At 46.0% G+C, this 24,006-nt stretch overlaps 1 protein-coding gene across 1 annotated transcript; it reads left to right on the top strand.

Annotated features, from left to right (window-relative positions):
* Window positions 1-3,050: 3,050 nt before the first annotated feature.
* On the top strand, window positions 3,051-21,573 carry LOC116366741 (neuron navigator 3-like). Its single transcript, XM_031818712.1, has 4 exons — window positions 3,051-3,300; window positions 4,610-4,662; window positions 17,255-17,327; window positions 21,125-21,573. Exons 2-4 carry the CDS (start codon window positions 4,660-4,662, stop codon window positions 21,301-21,303), a joined length of 255 nt encoding a protein of 84 aa, XP_031674572.1. The 5' UTR covers window positions 3,051-3,300; window positions 4,610-4,659; the 3' UTR covers window positions 21,304-21,573.
* The last annotated feature ends 2,433 nt before the right edge of the window (window positions 21,574-24,006 follow it).

Below are 24,006 nucleotides of genomic sequence, written 5' to 3'. Positions count from 1 at the left end.
AATGAATGCACTGGGGGTATAGAGTCACCTTGAACCAGTGTCCTTACTTTTTCCCTCCATGACATTATCTGATTTAGAGACTGGTTTGTAATCATTTTCTCTTTTCTGTCAGACCCATTTACTTCATAGGATGTGTCCCAAAATGGCACCATATTCCCTATTTAGTGCACTACTTTTTTTTGGTCTGGTCAAAAGTAGTGCACTATACCGCATAGGGTGCCATTTTGTGGCGTAGGACTAGTGGAATGTAGTTTAACACCATGGAGCCACGCAAGCTTTTCAGATTGTCAATTATTCCAGCATTTCTGAATGTGATGGCAATTTATACAATCATCATTAGAGAATAAGCAACATTTAATTCTAGTGTTGAGCATGTTGTTTGTTTGGCTGGGCGGTGGGAATTCAAGTTTGGCTGGACAGAAAAACCCTAACAAACAACTCCAAATGTTTCCTCCAGTTGACAGATGCGGTTGCAGTCAGTTTCTCTCTCACCAAAACAATGGCTTGTGGTGAATTTAATTGAATCCGTCTTGATGAGGCACACCTCCCCTCGTGTCTCTCCACTCGTGTCAAAAAGCTGATTGAACACTCCCCTTTTACCAGAGACATCCCTAGCAGAGGAAACTCTCTCTCCCTCTCTCCCTCGCTCCCTGTGATTGTGTCAATGCGGCACTCTCCTGATTCACTCTTATTTTTTGGGGAAAGGGGGAAGAGAGGGAGGGAAGTGCTGCAGAGGTGCAGAGGATCAATAGCACCTTCCTCATCTGGAGGCTCCTCCCTTTGAGGAAGTTTCTGTCACTTCCTGTACCCCCCTGGCATTCCAAACCCCGGCCCCTGGCCGCCCCGGTGCATACTTGGTATTATCTGTCGCAGCAATTAGTAGAGATGTGATGAACCCAGTCCGTTCTCCATATCCCTCGGCCATCATAGTATTTCCCGCGGCTTCCGTGACCAGAGGTGTCGGAATGTGAGGCTCTTCTCCACACTGTGGTTGTTCCCCCTCCTCAGGCAGTAGTGGTGGTGCGGCCTAGTGGGACCTGGTTTAAGAGTGTGTGTACTGTACTCCGGCACGTGCTGTGTGTGTGTGTGTGTGTGTGTGTGTGTGTCTAATGAAGGTGCTTCCCGCCTCTCCCTGGTTCTCTTTAATGCCTCCCTCATCAGAGAGAAACCGGCGAACAAAACCACAACAGACAAAACCTTTGAAAGAAGGCGTCTTTGAAGGATACGTGCCCTGTTCCCTGAAAGAGAGAGAAACACCGTTAATTGGGAGCAATGTGTGAGGCAGAGGGGGGAAAAGGGATCATTTCCTAATAAGGAGCTTGGTTTTTATGAGGGAGTTGCTGGGAAATGGGAACCATAGGCTGGTAGATGTGAAGTGCCTATAATCTGCATATACGTACATCTTTTAACCTCTCTATCAAGTGTTCCTTTTAAAACCGCCCCTTTGGTGATATTGAAGTGGTTTTAACTGAGTTTCAGTCAATGGCGTTATTAGTAGGCCACCAGTGGACTGAAAGTCACAGACAAAACCCCTCCACAGAGGCCCTTGCATTTCTAAGCGGATTTTGACATTGAAAATTCCTCATGCTGGTGGAGTCCTCAAACAAACACACGTACGATATGAAGAAAAAAACAGCCCTCGCTTTTTTGAATTAATCTGAGGATAACAAGAAGAGAGTGAGGCTCTGGTATGGTCGTGGGCATCTTTGAGCGGCTCCACAACGGACCCCTGAGGTACGCCTTTTTCAAAGTACCCCCTAGAGAACCCAGTGGAAATAAAGTCTGTCAGGGAAGAAGAAGAAGAGCCCTTCTGTCTCTGAGTATTTCCATGAGTAACGCACGGCCTCGCTGCTCTGAAAACGCTGCAGACACTTTTGTTCATCCTGCCCTCCCTGTGGTTCCCTCCTCCTGCAGGCAGATAGATAGTATGAAAAGATGATCCCCTCAAAATGAGTGTGCAGCGAGATAGATAGGGGACTGCCTGAAGAGAGTTGTAGGAATGCAAGGATAAACCGCAGAAGTAATGCCCCTAACAGACCTGGTCAAAATCTCTGCAGCTGTTAGTTTCAATCACCAGTACAGTACATAGCTAACAAATCAACCTATTGTTTTGAGGGCCGTGACGATACCAGTATCACAATATTTTTTTCCATGGCAAAAATGAAAACATGAAGCAGACCACACTCTTTGGTCCTTTAAAAACCTGCTGTATGTAAAATATCGTGTGCTATAGCACATAAATAAATACATGTGATTCTGGATGACAACATAATGATGTTTCATTAGGGCTGTTTTCCTAAAGAAGTTAAGTCCGATTGCTGTTTTGTTTCCTAGCCACGATACCACTATACTGGCAGCGTCCTGGTCCTAATCGGTTTATGGATTCTATTGAAAGACCTTCAGTAACAGCAGTTAAACGTCCCGCTGGTGATGCGTTAGTAGCAGGTCGGATCTCTTCTTTAAAAGGCTGATCTGATCTCCTTCCCAGTCCTGCAGAGTGAGCTCATAAACCCAGCGAGTCATCCTCATGTTGTAAGCGTCTGTCTTTGATCAAATATTTGTGTTTGTGTTGGAGAGATGTATTGGGAATCCACTGTTTGGTTAATACTCACTGGCGCGCTGTGTGCTACTTATGTTGAGATGGAACTGGGCCGTCTGATTCTGGGATATAGGAGGACTAAGGAAGCCTGTGTTTGTTATTCTGTGTGGTCGAGGTCAGCAGTGACCGCGGTACTAAAACAAACCTGACTCATACCTCAAATAGGAAATGCCAAGCACTAAGCTTCCCATCTTTAAATTAGTCAGATCAACTTGTTGAACTTTCACTCTCTCTTTCTCTCTCTTTCTCTCTCTCTTTCGTTCTCGCACCCTCTCTCTTTCACTCACTGTTTCTGTCTCCCTCTTTGTCCATCCCTCTCTCTCTCTATTTCTCTCTTTCTCTCTCTCTCTGTCTCTATTTCTCTCTCTCTCTCTCTTTCTTTCTCTGTCTTTCTCTCTCTTCTCTCTCTGCCTTTCTCTCTCTCTGTATATCTCTCGCTCTCTGTATATCTCTCTCTGTCTCTGTCTCTCTCTTGCTGATAAAGCTGAAGATCCTGCCAGCCTCCATCGGTCTCTCTCTCTCCTTTCTCTTTGTCTACAGTTATAGATCCCACCCTTACCCCATATTGTCCTCTATGTTGTAGATTTATACAGACTGGGCCAACCACTACCTGACCAAGTCTGGCTGCCCTCGACTCATCAAGGACCTGACCATAGACATTGCTGACGGAGTTCTGCTGGCAGAAATCATCCAGATCATAGGTGAGAGAACACACACACACACTCGCTGACGCAAACGCACACACACACACACTTGCTGATGCAAACACACACACACACACACACACACACACACACACACACACACACACACACACACACACACACACACACACACACACACACACACACACACACACACACAGGCTCTGTTATAAACACACACACACAGGCACTGACGCAAACACACACACACACACTCGCTGACGCAAACACACACACACACACAGGCTCTGTTATAAACACACACACACAGGCACTGACGCAAACACACACACACACTCGCTGACGCAAACACACACACACACACACACAGGCTCTGTTATAAACACACACACACAGGCACTGACGCAAACACACACACACACACTCGCTGACACAAACACACACACACAGGCTCTGTTATAAACACACACACACAGGCACTGACGCAAACACACACACAGGCTCTGATATAAACCAACACGCACAGACGCAAACAAGCACACCCACACACATGTACACACACACACACACACACACTCCTGACTTAACCTCACTTGTTAGGCTGAGGGAAACTCTCCATCTACCCAGCTATAAAACGTAACGGTGTAGGCATTTAGACGGAACACAAAGGCTTTATCTTCATTTCCGACTGGTCTCTGTCAGGAGAGGAGCTCCAGCCCTGGCAGCCCACTACACACAGACTGTAAACTAGTCCTGCTCTATTGAACCATGTGTCTCCCATGTGTATCTTTTAGCTAGCCTAGAGAGGCTGGTGTTGATGCTCTGCCTCTCTCTTTTTCCCACCTCCTGGGCTGTCTTGAAACTTTACCCCTGCTCTCCACAACAGACAATGGCCCGAGATCCCGCGTCAGTAACACTCAGGCAGCAGCTGATGAATTAGCAGAGACTTTTCTTTTCCCAAACTTTATCTGCTCCGTGGTTGGGTAGGGGGCATTCCTACACACACACACACACACACACACACACACACACACACACACACACACACACACACACACACACACACACACACACACACACACAGAATCACACACACACACACACACATACACACACACACACACACACACACACACACACACACACACACACACACACACACAGAGAGAGAGAGAGAGATCCATGTTCCCCCTGTCGCTGAGCTCTGTAAGGGCTCCTCCACTAGACTAGACTAGAAGTCCCCTAATTCAGAAGGGTCACTGGTGCTCCACTGTGTGTTTAGGCACTTCTTCTTGTGGGAAGGTTTCACACTTTATTTTTGTTGTTGTTGTTCTTCTTCTTCCAGCTAATGAGAAAGTGGAGGACATCAATGTCAGCCCCAGGAGTCAATCACACATGGTGAGTCTGCTAGTTCACCTTTCTTTTTGTGGAGCTGATAGTATTATTTCTGCTTTTATTTTTACTGTCATGGTATTGATAGGTTGGTCTGGTTGAGAGTCTGTATGCTAGAGGACATGTTTCGTAGGTCTTTCAGGGTACTGTCATGGTATTGATAGGTTGGTCTGGTTGAGAGTCTGTATGCTAGAGGACATGTTTCGTAGGTCTTTCAGGGTACTGTCATGGTATTGATAGGTTGGTCTGGTTGAGAGTCTGTATGCTAGAGGACATGTTTCGTAGGTCTTTCAGGGTACTGTCATGGTATTGATAGGTTGGTCTGGTTGAGAGTCTGTATGCTAGAGGACATGTTTCGTAGGTCTTTCAGGGTACTGTCATGGTATTGATAGGTTGGTCTGGTTGAGAGTCTGTATGCTAGAGGACATGTTTCGTAGGTCTTTCAGGGTACTGTCACGGTATTGATAGGTTGGTCTGGTTGAGAGTCTGTATGCTAGAGGACATGTTTCGTAGGTCTTTCAGGGTACTGTCACGGTATTGATAGGTTGGTCTGGTTGAGAGTCTGTATGCTAGAGGACATGTTTCGTAGGTCTTTCAGGGTACTGTCATGGTATTGATAGGTTGGTCTGGTTGAGAGTCTGTATGCTAGAGGACATGTTTCGTAGGTCTTTCAGGGTACTGTCACGGTATTGATAGGTTGGTCTGGTTGAGAGTCTGTATGCTAGAGGACATGTTTCGTAGGTCTTTCAGGGTACTGTCATGGTATTGATAGGTTGGTCTGGTTGAGAGACTGTATGCTAGAGGACATGTTTCGTAGGTCTTTCAGGGTACTGTCACGGTATTGATAGGTTGGTCTGGTTGAGAGTCTGTATGCTAGAGGACATGTTTCGTAGGTCTTTCAGGGTACTGTCATGGTATTGATAGGTTGGTCTGGTTGAGAGTCTGTATGCTAGAGGACATGTTTCGTAGGTCTTTCAGGGTACTGTCACGGTATTGATAGGTTGGTCTGGTTGAGAGTCTGTATGCTAGAGGACATGTTTCGTAGGTCTTTCAGGGTACTGTCATGGTATTGATAGGTTGGTCTGGTTGAGAGTCTGTATGCTAGAGGACATGTTTCGTAGGTCTTTCAGGGTACTGTCACGGTATTGATAGGTTGGTCTGGTTGAGAGTCTGTATGCTAGAGGACATGTTTCGTAGGTCTTTCAGGGTACTGTCACGGTATTGATAGGTTGGTCTGGTTGAGAGTCTGTATGCTAGAGGACATGTTTCGTAGGTCTTTCAGGGTACTGTCATGGTATTGATAGGTTGGTCTGGTTGAGAGTCTGTATGCTAGAGGACATGTTTCGTAGGTCTTTCAGGGTACTGTCACGGTATTGATAGGTTGGTCTGGTTGAGAGTCTGTATGCTTGAGGACATGTTTCGTAGGTCTTTCAGGGTACTGTCACGGTATTGATAGGTTGGTCTGGTTGAGAGTCTGTATGCTTGAGGACATGTTTCGTAGGTCTTTCAGGGTACTGTCATGGTATTGATAGGTTGGTCTGGTTGAGAGTCTGTATGCTAGAGGACATGTTTCGTAGGTCTTTCAGGGTACTGTCACGGTATTGATAGGTTGGTCTGGTTGAGAGTCTGTATGCTTGAGGACATGTTTCGTAGGTCTTTCAGGGTACTGTCATGGTATTGATAGGTTGGTCTGGTTGAGAGTCTGTATGCTAGAGGACATGTTTCGTAGGTCTTTCAGGGTACTGTCATGGTATTGAAAGGTTGGTCTGGTTGAGAGTCTGTATGCTTGAGGACATGTTTCGTAGGTCTTTCAGGGTACTGTCATGGTATTGATAGGTTGGTCTGGTTGAGAGTCTGTATGCTAGAGGACATGTTTCGTAGGTCTTTCAGGGTACTGTCACGGTATTGATAGGTTGGTCTGGTTGAGAGTCTGTATGCTTGAGGACATGTTTCGTAGGTCTTTCAGGGTACTGTCATGGTATTGATAGGTTGGTCTGGTTGAGAGTCTGTATGCTAGAGGACATGTTTCGTAGGTCTTTCAGGGTACTGTCACGGTATTGATAGGTTGGTCTGGTTGAGAGTCTGTATGCTTGAGGACATGTTTCGTAGGTCTTTCAGGGTACTGTCACGGTATTGATAGGTTGGTCTGGTTGAGAGTCTGTATGCTTGAGGACATGTTTCGTAGGTCTTTCAGGGTACTGTCACGGTATTGATAGGTTGGTCTGGTTGAGAGTCTGTATGCTTGAGGACATGTTTCGTAGGTCTTTCAGGGTACTGTCATGAACATGTTTGATTGTTTTGCAGGAAACCTAACAGTACTATTCAGAGACCACAGAAGGCTGACTGCTATGGTCCTAATTGCATAAATCTCTTAGCCAAGAATATACTCTTTCAATGATGTGACTCTAAATGCATAACGTCTAATTGCACACAGCCCACAGCTTGACGATTACCTCTCAATCTAACTACTGTAATTCAGTGGGTTCTCTCACTTTGTCCGTCTGTTTTGGCATCTTTTACACTAGTGTAATTAAAAACGACTTAGCTAGCTGTATTGCCGTGTAGTCTGAGTGTAGTTTTAATGGATTCCGAGGGGGGATTACAGACCAGGCTTCTGTCTTACAGTAAACCCAACAGGGTTGGTGTTTGGCCAAAGCCCTGTGTTTGTGGCTAGAGCTGGGTCTGGTCCACTGTGACACACTGGTCACTAAGGGCTCTCCCCTACAAGCCCACAGAAATGCAGGTCCAGACGCCAGCCACCCCTGTCGCTAAAGGATTTGTGCTGTGTGTGTGTGTGTGTGTGTGTGTGTGTGTGTGTGTGTGTGTGTGTGTGTGTGTGTGTGTGTGTGCGTGTGTGCGCGTGTGTGTGTGCGCGTGTGCGTGTGTACATGCCTGACTGTGTGTGTGTGTTCACTCTTTGTCTCAGTCACTCAAAGCCCATTGATCCAGCATGAGCCTCAGAGGGTGTGCCAGCCCCTGTGGTGGGGAAGGGAACTTGACTTTGAGGAAACACGTCTGCTTGTGGCTCGGGGTATATGGCGGACATGAGCAGAGGGAACATCTGACACACTTGTGGAGCCGTGTTGCACTGAGCAGCTCCGGAGAGAGGAAAACATTGGTCCTCAGAACTGGGTGGATTTATGGCAAGCCACTGAGGGTCAAAGGACAATTCAGGAACAACTGAGGTAACAGAGGATAATTGGAGGTGATGGGGCATACAGATTTCAGAGTGTGTTTTATCGCTGCAGACTAGGAACAGTTTGTTAGTGAATGTAGGTGTACATGTACTCTATGTTGTGCTGGGTTGGCAGTAGATGCTATGTGCCTCTCCGGTGTTGTCTGTGTGATCGAGCTAATATGTGTCATTAAACCAGGGTTCTCCAACCTTGACCCTGAAGAGATACCCTCCTACAGGATGGTAGTTCTCCAGGAACAGGGTTGGAGTTAAAACCTACAGGAGGGTAGCTCTCCAGGAACAGGGTTGGAGAGCCCTGCATTCAGCTGTTGATGGGAAGCATAGGTGCTGTGAGGGGCACCTGAATGGCTTTACATACCATTCAGCTTGGTAGTGGACGATTGACAGGATGGGATGATGTGAGGGAAACTGGTGTGAAGATGTGAAGGAAATTGAACACTGTTAACATGGCATTGCAGTGACTATGGATATCCATATTAGGCAAACGTCCAATTCCGTAACACGTTACATTAGTGTTGCTATCACTGTGTAAAATCTATTAAGTACAATTTAATAATATTGTAGTTACTCATTGTTTCATAGGATCTACAGCAGCAACCCTTAATCTAAGCCACAGGGTGAAGTTACTCATTGTTTCATAGGACTCACAGCAGCAACCCTTAATCTAAGCTACAGGGTGAAGTTACTCATTGTTTCATAGGATTTACAGCAGCAACCCTTACCCTAAGATACAGGGTGAAGTACAGTGTAAAACTGAGTAATTACATTACTAACTGGAGTAATTAGACTGTACTAAGGGCTCTGTAATGTAACGTGAGTCAGTCCATCTATATCACCGCTACTGAGCGGAGAAATGACTCATTCCTTAAGTCTTGTTCATTGAGCTTTTTGGAGATTGTAGCTGAACAACACAGAATAAACTATAATTCAGTAGGAGAGTAGCATCTCTTATTGCCTGAGGAAGTCGGAGGAACAGACTTCTATCCAACACGGCTCCAGCTATACTTCACCGACTGAATTGCATAATTCAGACTCTCTCCCATTGATCTGACTCTGCTCAGGTCGGCTAATTCATCTGGCTGGAAAGGAAAGTGGCTAAACGCTCATCTAAGGCCAGCTAGCCAGTAGTGAACATCAATTGACCCATTAGTGAAAGAGCAAGAGGTAGGGCATCCCTGCCAACTGGGGGTACCAGGGGGGAGAAAACGTGGGAGGAAACCTTGAATACTTTACATGTGAGGGATGGTAGCGATTCCAAGGGGCATGCCATTCTCGGTGGTCGATTCTGGAATTCCGAGCAAGCCTTTCTCCAAACAAGCGGCTTGGGGTGTTTTGGGGTTGGGTTTGCTGGGAACTGAGACTGGGAGTTTCTGTAGACCACATCCTGACCCGCAGTACAATATTGTCTCAGTGGGGAGACTGGACGAGCTCTCTTCAGAGGCAGGCTGAGCCAAACAAGAGAAGAAGAATCTCAAATGTGTTTCCTTGCACATTCTCTCTCATTTACACTTGAGTCATTTAGCAGCCGCTCAGAGGCACTTACAGTTAGTGCATTCATCTTAAGATCGTTTGGTGGGAAAACCACATATCTCAGTCATAGTAAGTACATGTCTCCTGGGTGTTTTTTTGTTGGTCTCCTCAGGGGAGGTTCCTCTGCCCATTTCATCCAACGGGTTTTGAGAAGGAGGCGAGGAGAGAGGATGCGAGGAATCAAGAAAATGCCATTGAGATTCTCTCAAGGACAAGGCAGTGTAAAGGGATTACAGTCTGATTATGTCTCTTTACACTGGGTTAGCCATGTGGGGAGGAACTCACACGCTGTTCATTAAGACATCACGTCGGAGCTCCGTGTCTTTTAAGCGTCTCTTTCATCTCACGGCATGTTTCACGCTTCTCTTCCACTGTTAAATCTAAGGCTTTCTGACAGCGACACTTCTCTAATTGTATATGGAGTAGCCAGGGGAATTAGATGGGCACAAACAGGGCCCTTGAACGGAGCAGTTTTCTTCTTCTTCTTTAGTCGTTGGTGAAGAAATGATGGTCTGACAGAGAATGACAGCCTGGATCGTAAAAGGCTCTGTTCAGCAGAAAGATAAAGCTCATTTCTGGCGTCGCTAGTCAACCGCAGCACATCAGCGGAACGCAGACATGACGTGGGCTCAGTTCACTGTCCTTCTGAAGTCGCTGGAGTCTAAGAAGCCCCAGTGTCTCTGTAGTTGGCACTGTACTGATGTATAGTTTTACAGATTAATCATAGAATCGCTCAAGAATTGTAAAAAATTGATATTATGATTGAATTAGTTGTCTGTAATTGTTTCCATATGTCCTTCGTCTATGCTTGATGATGTGTTTTAATGTATGCACAGAGCCGTAAACAAACTTTCCCCTTGGGGATAATAAAGTGATTCTCTTTATTTTTACAGAGACTTGAGGCAGTGATGCCAGCTTTCCCCGAGCAGCACTTGAACCTAGTATTTTCCCTCAGAGAGAGCCTCAGGCTGCATTAGTCAGTTGAAGTGAGGTTGCTTGGTTCCTTCTCCCGTCACATGGTCCAATGGTCACATGGAAGGTATAACAGAGTTAGGTGTTGGTTAAGGACTCGTGAAGCAGCCCGGCGCCATCTGGGGCCAATCTGTTGGCAGTGCGCAAGACGGACAGATGAGGGACACGCAGCATGCGCCCATCCCATTAACCTCGGTCGCCCGACACTGTCAGTGTTAATACAGTCTGGTATTAGCACTCTTAGATGGATCATGTATACCTGGGGTGAAGTGTAGGCGTGAGTTCCTTTGTGGCTCTACACTGTTCAACATCTGCCCTGTTTTATTGCACCGGTTGGTTATTGGATTTGCCAGCTCCAGCTGTCAAGCCTATTCTTATGAGATGATGATCAGTTGGTCTGGTAATGATGTGACATATGAAGGTTCATGACGCGAGGCTGGGGAGTGTCCCTGGGTGTCACTATGATGCCATATATCCCTCTCATTCAAATCTGGACCTCAAAGCCAGTTCCACTACTTGTTGTTATTGTTCCCCTCTTACCAGAGACTGATTTAGACCTGGGATACCAGCTGGGTGCAATTAATTATCAGGTTGACCAGAAAAACCAGCAGTACCCTGGACCTCGTAGGGTAAGAGTTGAATTCCCCTGGAATAGATAATTGACCTGAAGTTGCCGTGAGCAGCTGGATAGTTGGAACAGTGTTTTCACCATCTATAAATGCAGTTGGATATAATCATTCTCTAGTCACAACTCTGGCCGTCGTATTCTACAGTCCTGCTGATTTTCCTTTCTCTCTCCCACTTACTTGATGAATGTTATCCATTGGCAGCTCACGCACCTCTCCCAGGTAGAAATATGTGCCTAGTTAAATGAATGAAAATCAGCTGGTCTGTGAAGGATTGAAGCTGTGCATCTCTGTTCGAGTTTCTATCTCATTGCTCATTGCCATGGATTTGCTCCAAACCCTCATCCAATTTCCATTCTTCCTGCATGAAGGCCATGGGAGGACATTTTTTGGGGGTGGGGGCAACCCTTTCACACAGTAGACTATTCTAGAACTGACGAGGGAACACCTACAGGCCTGTTATGTCAGTTCTACCCCACATGGACCCTTTTAATCTCTCATTATAAAACAAGAGGCTCGACGGATGTCCTGTTAAAAGGGGAAACAGCTGACCTGTTAAAAAGGTTCTGCCAGGGGATTGCTAACCTTTGATCTATCTCTGTTCTCTCCTTCACAAAGCTGAAGTTCCTGACCGCCTCCATCTGTCTCAGTCGCTCTCTCTTTCTCTCTCTGCCCTTTTTTCCTCCATCTCTCTTTCCCTCGTGTTCTCCATAAATATGGTACACTTCCCAAAATACTTTTTTTATGGACAGTCCATTTACGCTCCAAGAGATTTCAGCTCTGAAAAAGACCCTTCACTTTTTCTTGCGACTTTTATTATGGTTCCATTCTGCCTTTCACCGTCTCGACACAGCCACCCTCTCAATCACCTTCAATGTGATAGGGGTAGTGTCACCGCTTCAATCAATTGTTGAGGATCGTCACAATGTCCTTTCCTCTAAAGTCTACAATCTCTGCCCTGGAGCAGAGACATGGGATTCATCCTAAATGGCACCCTGGTCAAACGTAGTGCACTATTTATGTAATAGAGATGCTATTTGGGATGCACCCACAGTTTGTAGGTATTGGGGGTCGTGAGAGGTTGTCGGTGGCAGGAAACGGTGCGAGCTGCGGCATTTCTCACCTTGCTACTTGACTGGTCAGCAGGTTATGTAGACGGACATTTTCAGATGCCAACGCTTCACCCTGCTGGTCTCCTCTGTGAAGAGCCTCAGACACGATAGACAGAGCTCCCATTGTAGCCTGTCGACAGCAACGTCCGCCCACATTGTTGCACTGCTGGGCTCACGTATGATGAAGTCATAGTGGTAGTGGTGAATTCTTAGCTACCAAGCTGTGGATGCTACTGGTTGACGGATTATACTAATGCTAAATGAATTTTAATGTCTGAAAAAAAATCCTCTTGGCTATTCTATTTGTGTGTTTTTGAACAGGGTTGTATTTTTGCGGACTGTGTTTCTGTATTCGTCTTCAAGAAAATTAATACAATGGTGGAATTAATACAATGGTGGAATGAAGTTTCATTTGAAAACATACAGCAAGACAATTCAATGTAGGACCAGCCCCAATAAGAAGCTTTGCCCTCTCTGCTAAAGCCGTGAAATACTAACATGACTATTAATGAAGTCCTCTTCACACTGAGGAACAGGGGAAATCAAATAAAACACAAGTGCATTAACATAGGAGAGAGACTGTATATTTCCCAAGTTTCCAAGGTTTGTGTAAAACCTGCCCTATCTGACAGCCGTATGAAAGAACCAGTCAGTGGAGATGATTAGGACTGTCACCCAAAATCTGTATTGAGTAACTAAAATATGCAATAACCCCATTTATCCTCACACACCCACTATCTGGAGCTTGACTGATATTAGATTAACCCTCAAACACACACTATCCGGAGCTTGACTGATATTAGATTGGAGCCGGCTCCTTACAGTGGATTTGATTACCCTGGGATGATGTGGTATCGAAGCCCCCTCTGCTGTAATGTGTCAGTCGTTTGTGTCAGTCGTTTGTGTCAGTCGTTTGTGCCAGTCGTTTGTGTCAGTCGTTTGTGTCAGTCGTTTGTGCCAGTCGTTTGTGTCAGTCGTTTGTGTCAGTCGTTTGTGTCAGTCGTTTGTGTCAGTCGTTTGTGTCAGTCGTTTGTGTCAGTTGTTTGTGCCAGTCGTTTGTGTCCGTCGTTTGTGTCAGTCGTTTGTGTCAGTCGTTTGTGCCAGCCGTGCCTATCAATGGCAGTAGACCGCTTGAGAGACTCCATTTTTATTCATGGCTTATCAGCTGTCTCCCACTTTGGATGCATGGAGGGTGATGGGCCTGCTCTGAGGGGGGCTGGGGATCGATGGAAAAGGCAGCATGTCAACCCCCTCTAGAGCCGACTGCTGAGGTGATGGAGGGATAAGAGAGAGAAAGAAAAAGAGGGGAAACATTAATGGAGAACGATAGTGTGTCGTTGGGGGAGGGCATGAGCCACTTCCTTTCAGGTTGTTTTCAGAAGCGGCAGGCAGCAGAGAGTGAAAGCACCAACTGCCTCACCTTTGCTGTAACATACATCACAAAAAGCCTTAAAGGGGACATCTGTAGTTTGCTTCATCCATTTTGGGACTTCTAAATGAATGAGATATATTCTTCAAGAATCAATAGGTATAACTATTGATTCTTGAAGAACTATTAATAACTAAATGCCTCATGACCGTCTTTCAACTGTCGGACCCCATCAGAACCCAACATATAAGCTTGTTTTATTCCAGTGTTTGTAAACATTGTAAATGTAAACAAACAAAGTCTCAAAACATGCGTAAAAATATAATTGTGATTTATTTGATCAGTCCTTGCATCCATAGCTCTGTCTGTGAATTTGAGAGTGGTTACATTTCTACAGGCCTATCCCTCAGCTTTTTACCAAAACAGAGGCATGGGGGCTGCCTTGTTGTTGTTTCGATGACAGATTGCCTCTTTAAACCAGAAACCCCTCCCCTTAAAATTAAAAGAGCCAAATACATCAAGACCAAACAAATAAATGGTCTTGGTCAAGTTTCTTCTCCCCCTAAAACCTCTCTGTTTCCCTCAGCTGTTTTCAGTTTCAGAGCGAGAGGAGGCCTCGTCGGCCTGTTAACATGTGGAGTTCAAAGCCCAGGCCCGACTACAGTGATTAAAGCACCATCATGCTGTAAAGCATCTCAGTTATGTGACGTTCTAGCCTAAATCATCGGCTTGCTCATTACACTCATTAGACAAGGGCCCACAGGAATTTATGGCCCATCACCACCACAGCCGGGTGTGCTGTGTTCACCCTTCTGTTCTGACAGTGTTCAAACTCAATGGAACAGGTTTGGAAAGTAAAAAAGCTTACATGGGTCCCTGCCAACTTTTGAAGCACTCTTAGCATAGCACTGAGTTAGTGGCAGTACAGGCGGCATGGCTTCTCTGAGGGTAAAATGAGAATGAAGAATCTGTGTTGTTCTGAGCCGTGGGTGAAGCACCAACCCAAGGTAATCTGTGTTGTTCTGAGCTGTGGTGAAGCAAGGTATTCTGTGTTGTTCTGAGCCGTGGTGAAGCACCAACGCAAGGTATTCTGTGTTGTTCTGAGCCGTGGTGAAGCACCAACGTAAGGTATTCTGTGTTGTTCTGAGCCGTGGTGAAGCACCAACGCAAGGTATTCTGTGTTGTTTTGAAAACAGATTGCTTTTGGTGAAGATCAATTGTAATTGAGGCGTGGCCCATTTGTATTTGACAGTTGTGTCTGAGGGATAACACTTACCAAATGTGGCGGTTACTTGAAACCGTTGGAGACCCAAAGTGCCTCAAAACACATTTTTGGGACTTGGGAGCGATGTGAGCAAATTAAACTGCAAACATTTATTCAGCATCAGAGTCTCATCTTTTGATCTGTGCAGTGTGTGAATTAAACATGGTTTGATTTACGATGATTATAACGCCAACAACAATAAACTTGAACAAGATGACTTCAGTATTATGTCAATTGTGCTAAAATCAGCAGTCATTTTCCAATGGTGTATGTTTGTGTTCTTGTCAGTTCCCGAAAGTGCAAATTTGGTAAAAATGTCCCTCATCAAAATGTTCCATTTCCAAATGGCTTTTAATGACTTATGTGGATCTGTAAAATGTCCATTTTACATCGGAGCAAGAAATGATCCGAGTTCCTCGAGAAGCCGTTAAAATATATGACAAAGCCAAACCACCCACCAAAATGGCAGTTTGTTTAGCCAGAAAGCAGTGGAACATTAAGGCTGCACTTATCAACAACGCTTTAAATGACCATTCAGCTTTGTTTCCGTCATTTAAATCTAAAGACTGACAGAAGATCATCAGCTCTGATCTAATAGCTCTCTGGTGAGAACGTCAGAACGTCAGTTGCAGAACATTGCCTCAGATTTGATCGGTTACATTTTTGTCTTTTTTTTAAACGAACAGACAGGATACAGGTCTCTCACTCTCCCGGACAGATCTACTGTCTGTTTTCCTATGGGTTGACTCCTCTGTCTTTGCGTCGCCCGTTCAACATGCCCTGCCTCTCTAGTCTCTGTCCTCCCCCTCTCCCTGCCTGGCCAACAGATGCACGGAGCTGCGTGAAGGCATCCGTGGATATTTGACTTGACGTTGTAAATATTTTGAAAGTAGCCGTTTCAAACAGAATTATTGAAACATTAGTCCAAGGAGGCTGAGGTGATACCATGCGTGTCCCGTTAGTTCCATTTCATCTGTGTTTGTATCACACTAATTTCCACACATGCTTTGTGCTCATCTCAATTTGTCTGGTAGCCTCTGTTTTTTTCCCCCACAACCGCCCTCAATGGAACAGCACCAATGTGGATTTGATACTTCACCAACTAGACTAGACTTAATTGGGGAATGATGACCATAATGTACGGTGCTCAGCACGTCACTCCGCTGAGATGAATGTCTCAAACACATTTTTACGAGAGAAGGGTATAATCAAACTGTTAGGTTGTTGGGGGTGTCTGGCTAAGCATATGTGGAACATACCACATGTGAACAGCCCGACATCTGTGCCTATTTTTTCCCTTCAAGTTCTGTTTGTGTTGTGGAGGCAGATGAACAGGCTGTGATCCCCATGTTCTGGTCCCGACCCTGTTGATACAGGCAGAGTAAACAGCCATCCATCCTCCTGGCCCTCTCTGTTGCAGGCTACCACTGGCTGGTGCAGGGCTGGAGGCTGGAGTGGTACATTACATTGAAGTCAGACGAGACCCACCCGTCTGTACGACTGGCTGTAAATACACCTCCTTTCACCCTGAGACGGGTCAGGGCCAGGCTGGGGCTGGACACCATCCGTGTAATGTTGATACGCTACAGAATGTGCTCTTGTTACAACTGAAATGTAGTCACAACCAAGATGTGTGTGGATCTGAGAGGGCTGGCAGGCGAGAGCGAGGGCGTCGTCAGAGACGCCCGGCGGTCCTCCTCTATTGTCTTATTAAAGTCTGATGTCATCACTGACGTGCATTTATATTACAGTCATTTAGTCAACAGTCTAGGTCAGACTCCAGACCAGACTACTGAGATGGTGTCCCTGTTCCTTTGGGGGGCGTTTCCCCTCAGGGCTGGTTAGGGTTTAGACTGAAGCAGCACGGAGAAGGATTCCATTAAACTCCACTACTGCTGGACGCCGCCTGTCTGCCCAGCCTAGCCAGCCAGCCCAGCCCGCCCTCACAACAGCCCCAGTACAATACGGCCCAGTGGAGCTCTCTGCCCTGTGGTGACCTTCTCATGAAAGCCCTCTGTGCCGAGGGCTGAGACTACCCGCCATGCAAACGGTGGCAGGCGTTAGCCACTCTCAAGGAATGCACAGTGGTTCATATATAAAAGGGTCAGTGCCTAGATCTCAGTAGAACTTTGTCACTCTGAGGGAGGTTGAGTATCGCTGTTGACTCTACTGCTGCCTGTCAGCTGTGTATTGTGTCGTAATTGGCCTCAAGTGGGCCACATCTCCTGTACTGTATACATACTGCATATTGACCAGGGCTGGGGCTGTGGGCTGTGTAGGTGGGACACACTGTGGTCACTATGTCAGACGGCCCGGCTGACTCCTTGTGTCACGTTCGGGTCAAACGGGCTCTGCCATAGTCAGACAATGGGTGCTTTATGACCAATGGGTTGATCAGCCCCTAACTCTGTCCCCCTGAGACATTCTGCACATTGAATGTTAAGTAGCCACTCCATGACAGTCCTCCACTACCACCATGCTTTCCTCCACTGACTGTTGTTCATCTCCTCATATTCTTTCTGTCCTCAGACTGAGAATTTGGACGCCTGCCTCAGTTTCCTGGATGCAAGAGGAGTGAATGTACAAGGGCTCTCCTCAGAAGGTAAGACTGAATTCTTATGTTTTTAATGAAGATTAATGTATAATGATGATTGTTAACCCATGAGGCTTGAGAAAGGCTAGGAACTAGGACTGTGGTTGTACGGTTTCTTAAGCTACCCCAACTGGACTCTATTTATATTTCTTCTTGATTTGGGTTATTGGGTCACGGAAGGACGGTGAATTTCTCATTTGGGTCTCGAGCTGAAAAATGTATCACAGGATGGAAGGAAGTTAATGTGTCGTTGAGAGTTATAGCAGGATCGGTCAACCTAACTACACATAGTTTTTGAATGGCCCATTTGAGGTTACTCTCCTCCTACAAGCTGCTATGAATCAGATATACAGCCCTACTCGTATGGGTGTTAACATGTCTGAAGTTGCCCCACAGTAACTGGCCAACTGTTATTTAAGACCAGTGTTTGTTTCCTGGACCCCCGTCAGTTTAACTCCCCTCTAAAGTTTGGGGAAGTGACAATGCCCTTGACCTGTCGGAACAGCCCAAATAGCCGTCCCAATACTCTGACCAGATACTCTAAATTCTGTCCCCCTAAAAACAGCAAAGTGACTTTGCCAGTCTGGAATAGAAGAGGGTAACTAAATATACAGGCTATTGGGTTACTTTTTTATAGCCGTGGGTCTCTGTCCCCCTGGGCCATGTGTATGAGGAGTGGGCCAGGCGTGGGTCTCTGTCCCCCTGGGCCATGTGTATGAGGAGTGGGCCAGGCGTGGGTCTCTGTCCCCCTGGGCCATGTGTATGAGGAGTGGGCCAGGCGTGGGTCTCTGTCTCCCTGGGCCATGTGTATGAGGAGTGGGCCAGGCGTGGGTCTCTGTCCCCCTGGGCCATGTGTATGAGGAGTGGGCCAGTCATTCCATATACCCCTAAGCTAGTGAGGACTATGCTTCATTGAATTAGCTGTGGATTCTGCAGACTTTTGAGGCCTCCATACGCTTGTGCTTAGTTTTTACGAGGCGTGGAATTTGAAAAGAAACGGGGCGTTTGATGTACTTGGAGGGTATAGGATTTTTCCAGAAAACAATCTAATAATCTTCTAGGAAAAAAACTCCAGAAAGGCGTCTTGTGGGCGACCTCAGCCTCAGATGTGCCAGATTGAATGATCTTGTTTGTCGCATGCGTCAAAGTCCCGGAAACACCCCTGATATAACTTCATAGCAAGCAAACAAAGACTTAATACATAGCATAATGAAACTGGACTTCCTCATTTTCTGTTCAATGAAAACAGCCAACAAACGGTACAACAACCATTCAATGTCCAGCACTCTTTTGTTCTGCCAGGGTCTTCAACACCCGCTTTTCAGTTCTACCAGTTAACCCGCAGATAGGTTCATCCGTGCCCGCTGAGATCTATTCAAGGGTCACTCGCTCTAGTCTAAACCAAATATTTTAAAAGCAGGTGTGAACCTCTAAAAGTGTCCTTCCTGCAGTTCATAGCCATGTACAGAGAGGGGTCATCCGTGGCAGGTCATTAAGTGGTGGCAGGGTCTGTACGGTGAGGGAGAACCATCTGGACGGCAGGGCCCTGCTCTCACTGTGACGACTGTGACATGAGCCCAAACCTACTCCTTGATCTCTGTGGTCACAGATGCCTGTTCGAATAGGTCTGTTTTTCCTAGCCTGGTTAGCACTTAAATGCCTCTCCTTGCCGGGTCAGTGAGGACACGCATACTCACCCTCCTGATCCCCAACATGGTGATCACGCCTACTGTGTCCACCACTCTGTAAAACCAGCAGTCCATATATTCTGCTTTCATCAGATAACTAGCAGGAAGATGCACAGGTCAGGACCAGTTCTGGATGTAATTCAGATTGTCAGCTGGTTGGGGAACAGAGTATCTGAAAGGGGAAGAGAATGTATAATACGAGGTTTAAAAACCTCAGATCATATCACTTTTGAAAGGGAAATGTATAACTTCCTCTTTCTCTACAGTCAAAGTTCTCAGCCTTGGTCGTTAGGGTCAAATGTTATTGAAAGAGGCCAAGGCTAAATCGGCTCGCGTCTGGGGATTAAATCCAGGAAAGATTAATTGGGTGGGAGCGGTTCAGCAGGCCCATTTTTCCTCAATACTTTTCCTGTACCATTCAGGCCTAGCAGAACCCTCCATCTACCTCCTCCGAAGTCCTTTGTAGCTCGTAAAATCCGCCCCCCAAAAGACAAAAGGTTAAATGAAACCGCGTCAACCACTTAAAAGTCCCTCGAAGCGGGGCCCATATACTCTGACTGTGGCCCAAGGAGGACTGGCCCCGAAGTGCTGACAGCACTTAGCCCACGTTGCTTTGAAACTGGGCATAAGACATGTGCTCCTGTATGGTGGGGCCAATGGAGCTTAGCATAACTAACCATAATTGGATAATTCTGAGGGAGAGGGTCTCTGGAAGCAGGCTGAATAGAAAGAGTGGGAGCAGGCTGGTAAAGCAGGCTGGTTAAGAGCAGGCTGGCGTTAGAGGAAACCCTATCATGGTGGATCTCCCTCCGTTAGTCGATATCTGGATCAAGTTCAGTTCCATTTTCCTCAAAATCGCAGCTGTTTTGTTTTTCTCTAAATGACAACCCTGCTGCGATATCTGTGTTTAATGAATTTGTTCCACATCCATACGAAGCACGAGGAGACAACTGGTCGCATTGATATCAAATGTCTGTATTTGTCTGAATAGATGTTCACATGGTCAACTGCTTCTATCTCGTACTCTATAGGATGGATTTCCTTGAACCAGATTAAGCCTAGTCCTGGACTAGTAAACACTTTCAATGGAGATTCTCCATTCAGCATGTTTTTTAGTCCACAAACATGCTTAATCTGGTTCCGGGTAACTGGTCCTTCATGTTTCAAATAGGAACCTCAAAAGGCACTGTATTTCTGTTGTGCTATTGTTTTCTACACAGTAAATCTCTAATTATTCTGTGGCCAGTGACAAATTGCTTTGCCGAATGAATGTGGGACGTTTTCGTTCTTCGAGTGAATACTGCCTGTTTGGACTGCTGCAATGTAACAGTATAAATCACTGCTTCCTGGAGTTTGAAATCGAAAACGTAAAGATTAATCTTTCCAACTTTTTGTAATCGCCAAACAACAGGCCAAGAAAGTTGAGCCCCGTTACATAAACTGCTGTGTCAGCTGTTGAAATCTTTCAAACAGCCTCTGTGTCAGCTATTCTGATATGAAAAGCCATTTCACAAGTGGATGCGTTAGCGCTCCGATGACGGGGGCTGAGTGGAGAGATACATTTTCATTCCTGGATTTCAGATTAATCATATCACAGTTGATAGGCTCCCTTTGTTTTGCAGGGAGAAGTGAACTTTAAAAGCATTTTAGAGTAAGTTTAGAGTGAATGTGTGCAACCTAGTCAGAACCCATTTCTCACGAGGACGAAGTCACTCAGCCAGTGGTCTTAGGTGAATCCCTAGTGCAATAATTGTGAAATTCACAATTCACAAATTACGAAATTCAAAAATAGGTTGCCACGGTTACAGTTAAATTAGACACTTGTTCCGTTAGTAATAGCACACTGTACCTGACTCACTATTTCATTCTCACTTCCTCATTCTGAGACGAAAACAACACTAGATACTCACTTCCCTTGTGTCAGATGTGTGTTTGTGTCTTCTCTTAGCCAAGCCAGGAATCACAGAGGGCGGTTAATATATGTCATTTAGCTAGCTGACGCTTTTATCCAAACCAATTATAGTACTGCGTGCATACATTTCCGTATTGTTGGCAGCAGCTAGATTTGAACCCACGTTCCTGATAATGATGTGCTCTGTTCCCCTGTCTACCCGTCAGAGATCCGGAATGGGAATCTAAAGACCATCCTGGGACTGTTCTTCATCCTGTCTCGCTACAAACAGCAGCAGCAACAGCAGCAGCAGTACTACCAGTCCCTGGTAGAGCTTACACACCAGACCACCGGGGCGGCGCCGGCCAGCCCCCTCAAAACGCAACCAGAGATGCAGTCCAGGTAGGCTCAGTTGTCCTAAATGGCGCCGGGTGAAGTTGGCGCTAGATGCTGCATTTTGGGTCAGTTTAGCATTTTCCTTACTAATGGTTTACTAGTCACATTTGCAGCCACTATGCTGGTGTGTTATTTTGCTTCTGAACACATTTGATCTTGGGATATCTTGACTGGTGTACGGTTCAAATGGAGTTTGTCTCGTCCAAACAGGTCCCTGCTATGTAATTTCACACCGTTTGTATTTATTATGGATCCAAGACAGCAGCTAATCTTCCTGGGGTCCAGCAAAATTAAGACAGTTTATATCATTTTTAAAAACATTACAATACCGTCAGAGATTTCACAACACACGGTGTGCCCTCAGGCCCCCTGCTCCACCACTACCACATATCTACAGTACTAAATCCATGTGTATGTGTGTGCATAGTGCGTATGTTATTGTGTGTGTGTGTGTGTGTGTGTGTGTGTGTGTGTGTGTGTGTGTGTGTGTGTGTGTGTGTGTGTGTGTGTGTGTGTGTGTGTGTGTGTGTGTGTGTGTGTGTGTGTGTGTGTGTGTGTGTGTGTGTCGATGCCTATGTTTGTGTTGCTTCACAGTCCCGGTTCCATAAGGTGTTTTTTAATCTGTTTTTTAAGTCATATTTTACTACCTGCGTCAGTTACTTGATGTGGAATAGAGTTCCATGTAGTCATGGCTCTATGTAGTACTGTGGAATAGAGTTCCATGTAGTCATGGATCTATGTAGTACTGTGTGCCTCCCATAGTCTGTTCTGGACTTGGGGACTGTGAAGAGACCTCTTGTGGCCTGTCTTGCGGGGTATGTATGGGTGTCCGAGCTGTGTGTCAGTAGTTTAGACAGACATTTGACCATTTAATAAACAGATAGGAGCTAACAGAGGAACATTTCAACACATTGCAGAAGTAGACAGAAAGTGGACTCTGCCTCTGCCCACTAAGCAATAAAAACAGGAAGGGATCCAGGCCCATGTGATGTAAATAGACAGCCCAGCCTGAGAGAAGCATCTGAAGAGAGGTTTAAAGTGCCACAGATGGGTGGCATTCCCATGGCGAGCTCAGGTTACACCTCCCAACCAGGCCCTGGTCTGGCCTGCTGCTGGTGTATGGATGTATTCTGAGGTACCCTGTGTTGATCCTCTGGTCACTGTCAGGACTGCGGAACGCTAGAGAGGGAGAGAGGCAAGGAGGGGCAGAGTTTGAGAGGCTATAACTGAATAACTGAGTCCAGGGGTATTAGCCTGGTTATGGGTGCACAGAGAGGCACAGCTGCCCCTCATTCCTCCCTCTCGGGCCTCAGCTTTCTGGGACCTCTCCCAGTCAGAGGCAGCAACAAGCGACAGGTGCGGGTCCGATACCCCAAGCCGGGCCTTGGTGATGTCACACAGCAGAAGTAGGCCAGGAGGCCATAAGGAACCAGGAACCAGAGGGCTAGTTAAATGTATGGGGCTGGCTTCCAACAACACCCAGGATCTGCCAGGGTTTCCTCAAGGTCTGCCAGGCCCAGTAACGTCTCATTCCCCTGGGGGAGATTAGTAAATCAACACCCCACGAGATGCGATGCTCCACAGCCCATCACTGCTACAGGAAGCCATTGTTTTCCTAGTAGAGAAGTGGTCGGTGTGGTGGTGGTTTTAATGGAGAACCAGATACGGTGTGTGTCTGCATGTGTGTGTGTGTCAAAAATCTGACGCAAACCAGGATGATTAATCAGTCTGTCATAAATATAGGTATTCAACTGTAGGGGAATATGAGGACATGTTACATTAGCCAATTAGCTTGAGCTGTAAAGTGTTTCAAGTGAAATATACTCTGAGTTCACCTCTCTGCTCGTATGACATGCAGGTTAGCATTCACCTCTCTGCTCGTATGACATGCAGGTTAGCATTCACCTCTCTGCTCGTATGACATGCAGGTTAGCATTCACCTCTCTGCTCGTATGACATGCAGGTTAGCATTCACCTCTCTGCTCGTATGACATGCAGGTTAGCATTCACCTCTCTGCTCATATGACATGCAGGTTAGCATTCACCTCTCTGCTCGTATGACATGCAGGTTAGCATTCACCTCTCTGCTCGTATGACATGCAGGTTAGCATTCACCTCTCTGCTCGTATGACATGCAGGTTAGCATTCACCTCTCTGCTCGTATGACATGCAGGTTAGCATTCACCTCTCTGCTCGTAAGACATGCAGGTTAGCATTCACCTCTCTGCTCGTATGACATGCAGGTTAGCATTCACCTCTCTGCTCGTATGACATGCAGGTTAGCATTCACCTCTCTGCTCGTATGACATGCAGGTTAGCATTTTTCATCATGAATCTTGTACTGCTCTGCAGAGTGGACACTAGTTGGAACAGCCACAATGTCATTGAACCTAACCTTAACCCTAGCCTTAAGCACACTGCTAACCTTAACCCTAACCACACTGCTAACCCTAATGCCTAACCCTAACCTTAATCGAAGACTAAAAAGCAAATTTTTGTTTTCATACATTTTTACAGTATAGACAATTTTGACTTTGCAGCTGGCCCATCTAGCAGAGGTTTTTTCTCAAGGACAAGACTCATCCCAATAAACGTCAAATTGTCTGATTTCACAGACGTGACCAGCCCTGTCTGGATCTCCTGACCAAAAATACAATCTAGGACAATGTAGTCTGATCCACTGAACAATGTAGTGTTGCTTTTTATAAAGCAA

The sequence above is a fragment of the Oncorhynchus kisutch genome, unplaced genomic scaffold (genome assembly GCF_002021735.2).
Source record: "Oncorhynchus kisutch isolate 150728-3 unplaced genomic scaffold, Okis_V2 scaffold1568, whole genome shotgun sequence".
Classification (NCBI taxonomy): Eukaryota; Metazoa; Chordata; class Actinopteri; order Salmoniformes; family Salmonidae; genus Oncorhynchus; species Oncorhynchus kisutch.
The sequence above is the reverse complement of the archived record's forward strand: the minus strand, read 5'-3'. Positions and strand labels throughout refer to the sequence as shown.